Source organism: Haplochromis burtoni, unplaced genomic scaffold (genome assembly GCF_018398535.1).
Source record: "Haplochromis burtoni strain Fernald_Lab_line unplaced genomic scaffold, NCSU_Asbu1 Contig_185, whole genome shotgun sequence".
NCBI lineage: Eukaryota > Metazoa > Chordata > Actinopteri > Cichliformes > Cichlidae > Haplochromis > Haplochromis burtoni.
This window is the reverse complement of record NW_024582546.1, coordinates 1,032,153-1,040,278: the sequence shown is the minus strand read 5'-3', so window position 1 is coordinate 1,040,278 and position 8,126 is coordinate 1,032,153. Positions and strand designations below refer to the sequence as shown.

Sequence of the window (8,126 nt, the reverse complement as noted above, 5' to 3'; positions counted from 1 at the left end):
CTGACAGAGGCGAGGCTGCCGGACAAAGGCGCCACCGGGCCCTCTGACCAACACCAGTAGGCAAACATGGGGTTAGTATCTTGCCCAAGGATATTTGACATGCAGCCAGGAGGCAGCCTGGGATCGAACCTGAGCTACAGCCACCCCGGTTAATTCTTAATGTTAATTCTTTGCCCCAGTTCTAAGCTAAGTTAAGCTAAGCTATCCAACTATAACAGCAGTTCTATCCAGTCTTTAAGTGACGACGTATGAACCCAGCTTCCGGGTCCAGATTACTTTGCGTTTATTAAGGCTGTTGTGTTTTTAACATGTTTTAATGCTTTGTATCTTGTTTTATTTAATCTGAACAAGCCCCTAAAAGAAATGCAATTGCATTTGTGGAGCATTCACGTTAACTTTTATTAAGTGGAAAAACATTAGCGTTCATCCTCCAGCTTCACTGTGATAATGTGTTTAGATTATGCTAATGTAGCACATTATAAAACAGCTAGCCCAACTTCAGTAACCCTACAAACATCACTGCTGTTTAGTTTTTCTGTCTTCATTTATGTTGGAAGTGACAGCAGAGCTGTACGTTTAATTTTTTCAGAAATCTCTCAGTCAGAACATGCTATATCATGTTTGGGTGGAAACTAGCGAGCTAACTTCCTGCTAACTTCTAACTCCATTAAATTTAATAAATTCTGTTTTCATGGATGCCTGGATGTTAAAATTAATTGCTACACCTGGTAAAGCAGCAACGCTGATCATTTTATTAAAGATGAAAGAATTTAGACAGTTTTTAGCTCTCAGTGATGCTTCACTGTTCGTTTGACTTTGGGACCTGAAGGGGAGTTTGGACCTGGAAACTGCTAATGACGTCAGACCTAAAAACCCGATACTTAGAATAAAGATATTGAAGTGGCATTTACTGATTCATCCTGATAAGAAAATAATAAAGCATATTGAGTCTAATAGTAGTGCATAGCCCCCTTAACCAGAATGTGTGTCTCAGATATGGAGTTCCTGGAAGTTTTAATGGAAGGTCTAGACCGTGTACTGTTGGTTCGGGGAGGAGGTCGGGAGGTCATTACTATCTACTCCTAGCGCAAAGAGGTTCCTATTTTTTTGGACGTGTACTTTAAAGGAACCATGTTTGGACACAAAGGCTTTAAGGTGGGACAGTGACAACAGACTTTGTTTTTTAAGAAGTCCAGTATTTCCAACCTCCTTAGATTACAATAACCTGGATGACTGACGAAGAGAAGAGTGCCACATTTGGACAACAAGGGACTCTGCATACAGCACAACCTCAGCTTAGTGCAGAGTCTGGAAGTGAAGAGGATTGACTACAGACAGACCACTAGGGGCTCCACCACTCCAACTCCTCCAGATGAAAAAACATGAACTGCAGCTTGTTTTTGTTGCCTTTAGTGCAATCGTTGGTTTCACTGGGACATGCAGATATAGTGGAAACTGTCCTTTTACAGAGTACCCTAAAGATCACAGCAATGACTTTTATAGGAATACTTTTGCGTTTGGCAATAACATTCAATGATATTTCCTTTGTGATCTTTATTATTTATTTCCGTGCCAGTTGTGACACTTCATTGTAACAAATGTTTTACTTTGGGATGATTAAATGAGTTGAACATGTTTTTTAGCCAATATTGTGAAAGAATATCAAATGTGGAATAATGTGTTGATGACCATGAACAAACGTATGCTGCTCGTAACACACTAGGCCATTACTGTTTTTGTTGCCACAGATGGGAATGTGCCAAGCATAATGAAGATGTAATAGAGTGAAAATGATACAGATGATTTGCTGGTTTCAACGTTTCAGGACATTTTAATTATTGATGAGTTTGACTGAGTTTTTGTATGTTGTCATAATGTTAGTCTGTGAGCTCTTTCCTTAGACGCCACTACAGCTAGTGGCAAAGGATGCAATATGGAGTCTCTATAGTAGTGTTGTTGTTGTTGTTGTTTTCATCATAGGTTAGTACTGATTCATCTCTTTTTAGGATGTTATTTAGCAAAAAACAAATATAACTTAAAGTCTGTATAATAATGAAGTTGTCATGTCTGATTATTTATGGCAATATGTTCTGTGCTAATTTTCTTTGGTAAAGGTAATAAGCATTAAGGTACCAGTACACTATAAAGGGGGGGAAAAACAAGGCACAACAATGGATATGGACCTGGACAAAATGATGTGTGACAGCAAAACAACAACAATAATTAATTTGTGTCTACAGTAAATGTCAAATAGCCTGTGCACCTCTGTGGTGAAAGGAACCGATTGAGATGGTTGGTTTCTTGATGCCTCCAAAGCTGAGGTGTTTTGTACATATTCTACTGACAGGAAACCCCAAACCTAAGACAGACTGGAGGGATTATGCTGCTCGGCTGGCCCTGGAATGCCTCGGTAGGGACCTGGGGACAGCGGCTAGCGAGAGGGAGGAGGGAAGACTTGAAATCTCTGCTTAGACTGCTTGTGACCCTCAAAATGAGCTTATCCTCAATGTGAAGTGTTTGTAAAGACTTGGAAGGAACCTCCCATAACAATCACATAAAACATATCTATAAACACACAGAGACAAAGGGCAGGAAGCAGGAAGACGGTATGTAAAGGAAACGAAACTAAAGTAGTAGTCAGCCAGATATAGACCATTGTGATGTCTCTGATGACATTCTACTCCTCTCAATTTCTGCCTTTTGTTACAAAACACTTGAAATGCGTGCCAACAGTAAATATTTTATCCTCTTCAAAGTTTTATATTATTGTATCAAACTGAGTGGTGGTCTTTAGTCTAAATCTTTATAAACATATGTAAAGGGAAAGTGCTAAAAAAAAATGTCTATGATATACTCAACACTACAAACAGAAAGGAAATTGTCTGCCACCTATATTGAATTTAGATGGAAGAAAGAAGAGCCGGAATAGAGCTGAAGAAGAAGATTGGTCTAATATATGTAAAACTATAGCCACTACTTCCAGCTCCGAACTATGGAGAGAATTCACTTGGAAGAACACTATGAGGTTTTTTATTACACCTAAGATTAAAGAACACCAAAGCAAAAATGTTGACCAAGGGAACTGTTGGAGGAGATGTGGATAGACTTCAGCAGGCCACTTCCATATCTTTTGGGAATGTCCTAAAATCTCTCCCTACTGGTCAGCTGTGATTGCACACACTAAGCAGATAATTCGGTCCCAGCTTGAAGGGAGTTTCTGTGTTTTTTATTTAGGCAATATACCAAACAGACTAAAGAAACAGGATAGATACCGGTACAGATACTGGCTGCCAGCAAGAAAGCTATTACACGCAAATGGCTGAATGAGGAACCACCAAATGTTTCGGACTGGACAGAAATAATACATGAAATTCACACTATGGAACAACTAACCTTCTCTTTGAGACTATTTTCAGAAAAATATGAACAATATTGGGAGAAATGGAAATGCTTTCACAGAGAAATGACTGTAGACTCCTGTGTTATTTCTTTATAACATTTGTATTAATAAGATATTCTTTTTGTGTATATATAACTCTGAATTGGCAACCAAATATCAAAATTTTCTCCCCGATGATATAACTTTTTTTTCTAATATATTTTCTTATTTACGTCGACCCTGTCTGTGTTACTTCATGTTTAAATGAAGAAAAAAAAAAACAATAAATATATAGTTTAAAAAAAACTGAGTGGTGACCAAGGTGATATTCTCTGGCCAGATGTATTGAGTTCTTGTCTGACCCAGAGGAGAGTAGTACTGAGAGTCTCTTACGTAAGCCTCTCAGGCTCAGTTTCCAAAAATTAATTTAGTTCTAAAATCATCACTGGCTCACAAAACAACAGAGCCCATCTTGGAGCTGCTGTAAGAAGGCTGTTGGGAAACTTGGCCCTGGATAAATGGCTTCCTGTTTTTCCCAGAGAGTGGTTAGCTGGGTCAGCACGCACAGAGCAACAATAACGACCTGCCCAGTCTGATGCTCTGATCACCATCTGAATTACAACTCTGTTACGCAGTCTGCTGTCCATAACCCTTGCTCCTTTTAAAGTGCAGGCTGTCCCTTCAGAACCGTTAACCTAATTTGACACTTTATTGTTGCCCCAATGAGAGTCTTGTCTGCTGGCCACAATCCACATAAAACCACGATGACCTCAAGTGTCAGTGTGTGAAACAATCCCCAAAGCTCATGAAATACTAAAATGGGTAAACGATGGGTTCACAGAGGATTCTATTTTTGCAAATGTTGGACTTTCAGCATCTCGTTTTTTCGTTAAGATTACATGGACTGCAGTCTACAGTAATGAACCCACATATGAGACATATAATAAATGAAAAATTAGACTTCATTCCATCATTTTCTTCTGTTTATCCATATCAGGACTGCTGTTGGGCTGGAGTCTATTCCAACTGTGACTGAATGAGAGGTAGAGTATACTCCAGGCAGCTGCAAGGTACCTGAAAAGAGACTTAAGCTGGTGATAAAAAATAGTCTTTGGTTATCACCCTGCTGGTTTTCTGGAACTGAGGGAATCAATATAAAAGGAAAAGCTGCTGAGTCATCAGCTAATACTACTGCTAGCTAGCATGAGTAACAAGGTGCATTCATATTTCACTGATATTACGTCAAATACTGATTTTGGCACTTAATAATAGTGTCTGTTTGTATAAAACGAGATGACATGCCACCTATCTGTCGCTCAGCATAGACATTGTTTATTAAGCTTTTGTACAAGTTGAGTGAACATTGAAAATTGACCCCCTCCTACAGCTGTCTCACTGCACTTCTAAGCATCGTTTTCTGCCTCAGCGAGTTATTGTTTTCAGGAGAAAAAAGTTCTTAAAACACATGATATACTTCCTGCCCAGTGCCATCCGATAGGAAAGGCTAGCAAATAGCTAGAAGGCATAACAGACCTTTTCGCCGATATTAAACTTGACATTTCTCTCAGATACTTGTGGAAAGCAATCGAAAGCCCATATGGATTTACATTCAAGTGACAGAGCCCTCTGTGTGCCATTCAAACTCTGAGAAAAAGAATGAAAACGTGTGTTGTGATTGTACAGCAGAGTGACACCTTCTGAGAGTGGAAAAATTAGTTTAAAAAATGCACATCTGATACAAGAAATTTATGACCTTTACTACATGCTAATTTGTACAACCTGGACCCACCCAACCATCTCAAATGAATAATTTAACCCAAACATTACCGGCCTTTATTAAACTTGAAAGGCAGTAAGAACAGATTTCTCCTACCTAGGAGTCTAGATAGATATATAGATAGACAGAAAGAGTATAAATAGCACAAGTGTCTTAGGAAGGGCATTTTCTCAGTATAAGGTGATGCAGTGAGCAAGAATGTAACTTTTCTTGTTCTCACAGACATTATCATTCCAGAATCTGGTGATGCCGGGGTGTTAACATCATGACATGATTATTCCACAGATTCCCTTTGACCTTGTTGACCTGTTATCCTTTCATTCTGCTAGCTTGAGAAAGAATGTCTAAGAGGAGATTAAAACGGTCAAGCTCTGCTATTTTAAACTACTGCACTTGATCGAATATTGATTTGTTCTTTTTTAATATATCAATTCTGTGGTTAAATCCTCTATGTCTTCTTTATTTAAACATTAAACATGTTCTTTGTTTTCTAATTTCTTAGAAATTAGGCTTTGTCTCATTTAGCCTAAGGCTGCACACGTTAATCTCATAATTGGTACCTTTTTAGAGGTGCAAACATCTGCTCATTGTTAAGCAGAATCCTGTTCTTTTTTCATTTTAATTAAACTATTTGATTGAATGATGAAGCCTCTCCATGAACCATGGAGAGGCTAGTGTACACACATTATTAGTATCATTATTTTCCTCTGAGGTGGCACCAAAACCTCCTGTATCACAGAAAAGCCTTGGTTGTTATATTGTAGGTGTTTATTGAATTACCATCAACTATATCTGACACACAGGTCAGTACAAAGTTACTTTATAGGAGAAAGGCAGTAAAGTGATCTCTCAGGGTGAGTGTGTACAGAATGAAACAGGGGATGGGGGAAGTGAGGATCACTGGGTGACCAACAACAAATCTTTGACCCAGGACAACCAGGAAGCTCCGGCCATGTTCTTTGACTTCGTCATTGCGTCACTCTTTCATTAGGAAGCATTACAGGATTTCTTTCACTTCAATGATACAAATATATCCCTGCAGGTACAATGAATGAAAGCACTCTAAACAGTATTGTACATAGAAAGTCGATTCACTGGTAGATGCGTTTAACTTTAAATAACAGCCCATCACGTTATTATCAATCAAAGGAAATTGTCTCAACCAGCAGGTTAACAAAGAAGGTCTAAAGAGTACGTTTTTTTCCTTCAAGGGAGTCAAATTTCCCAACTGTGTGGGTCCTAAGAGTCAGAGACAGAACTGAGGGAGTCTTTGTGCTGAGAGAGAGAGAGGGAGAGAGAGAGGGAGAGAGAGGGGGAGAGAGAGCAGCACTGTGACTTCAGGTCTGCACAGTCAGGCAGAGGGACCACAAAGTTTGCCTCACACATGTACTTGGAGTTTACTTCCAAAGCTGGATTTGCGTATTTAGTGAAATGTCTCAGCGGTAAGAAGCTGTTATTTATATCTTACCTCAACATTTTCTGCATAAAATAACTGTTTTTTATTATTATTATTATTATTATTATTATTGAAATTATAAAAGCATTTCTCAGAGCACACCTGTTTGTTTCTTCTATACACTGCTAGATTAATTTTCAGCTGGAATTTTAAATCGATGTCATGAACTTTTTTGCAGTGTGTTTTAACTTTTTTTTTTTTGAAGTCTATGCAGAATTTCTCCAAATGCAACTTTCATTATGTGTCTGATGTGTCTTCTTAGATGGTGTCTTATCATGCTGCTGTGCTGGCTGGCAGCGGCTCTGCAGGTTACAGAAGGTAAGGTTCACGCAGCTGCAGCTCAGCATGGCCTGTATAAAGAAAGTAACAGCTGGGACGGTTCTGCGATTGCAAAAAGAAAATGGGACAGTGACCCAGAGATGCTTGATCTAAGGAGGGACATGTTTCCTAGTGTTGATGATTAATCCCACTGAACTATAGACAGCAAAAGTGTTTTAAAGCGATTGACACATAATAAGTAAGCATATAAGTTAACTATGATGCCAAATTATTGATCTACGGTTGTAGACGTTTCTATATTTCTTAAGCGAGTCATTGTCTTTTAGGGATTTTAAGTGAACTTTCCTTAGGTGAGAGATGCTTGATGAAATTTCTCAGGGTAATGTTGAAACCTTACAAAAAAACAAACTATTGACAAATCCTAGTTCTTAAAAATGACTTTTAAGAACTAGGATTTTCCTCTCAAAGACTAAAATCACAAGAATAAATCTTTCAGGAATGGACAATTCAGTGTCTGGTCTGCTAGCATGTCAACTAACTTACTAGTTTTTTATGCTGCACTCTCCTTTAGCTCAAATTATCATCTGATAAATATACATCAAAAAATCTAATTTTTGCTTTGGATTCATGCACAATTATGTGCTTATTCTCCAGCTAGATAACATCTGGTAATCATACATGATCTAGTAAAATAATTTAAGATTCTGATTTACATCATGTAAAACACTCAGACCTCACAGGCTTTTCTCCAAAAAGCATCTTTCTACCCTGTCCTCACTAATTCCCAAATAATTTGCGGAGCTTAAACTGGTGGAGAGTTCTTGTAAAACAAATGGCTTAAAACTTCCTCAAAATAGCAGTTAACCGTCTTTAATGCCAACAAAAGAGTCTGGACTTGAATCCACTGCTCTCACACAGATCCATTATGAGTCACACAATATGGTTCAGCCCCCTTCCCATTTCCATTATCACACCTCTGCCTGCTGTGGTGCTTTTCATTCAGCGGCTGCCTGCTGTGGGGCTCGGCTCACAGCTCAGCAGGAGAGTGATGGTTTATTTGTTTGTTTGGGAATGGGCCAGGCTTCCTCTGTCCCCGAAATCCTTTACGTATGATGATGTAGGTAGAAGTGGCAGAGAAGTCAAACTCTGCACCAGGGTGAGAAGTGAAGTGTTTGTATGGTAATGCTGTGAGGGGGTTTCCTCTGTGTGTGTGTGTGTGTGTGTGTGTGTGTGTG

General features: G+C 38.8%; 2 protein-coding genes across 7 annotated transcripts in view; both read left to right on the top strand.

Annotated features, from left to right (window-relative positions):
• The window catches only part of LOC102312859 (solute carrier family 12 member 7), a 48,966-nt gene extending 45,464 nt beyond the window's left edge, over positions 1-3,502 (top strand). Inside the window, exon 24 of one of the 6 annotated variants that reach the window (XM_042225847.1) lies at positions 995-3,502. In XM_042225847.1, the coding sequence (XP_042081781.1) occupies positions 995-1,086 (92 nt within the window). In that variant the 3' untranslated portion in view covers positions 1,087-3,502. The remainder of the gene's footprint in view (positions 1-994) is intronic. The other 5 variants (XM_042225846.1, XM_005937003.3, XM_005937005.3 and 2 more) reach the window with 5 other exon arrangements.
• Positions 3,503-6,417: 2,915 nt separating this feature from the next.
• Positions 6,418-8,126, top strand: part of col15a1b (collagen, type XV, alpha 1b) — a 59,250-nt gene continuing 57,541 nt past the window's right edge. Inside the window, exons 1-2 of the mRNA XM_042225855.1 lie at positions 6,418-6,598; positions 6,875-6,930. Of these exons, the coding sequence (XP_042081789.1) occupies positions 6,588-6,598; positions 6,875-6,930 (67 nt within the window). The 5' untranslated portion in view covers positions 6,418-6,587. The remainder of the gene's footprint in view (positions 6,599-6,874; positions 6,931-8,126) is intronic.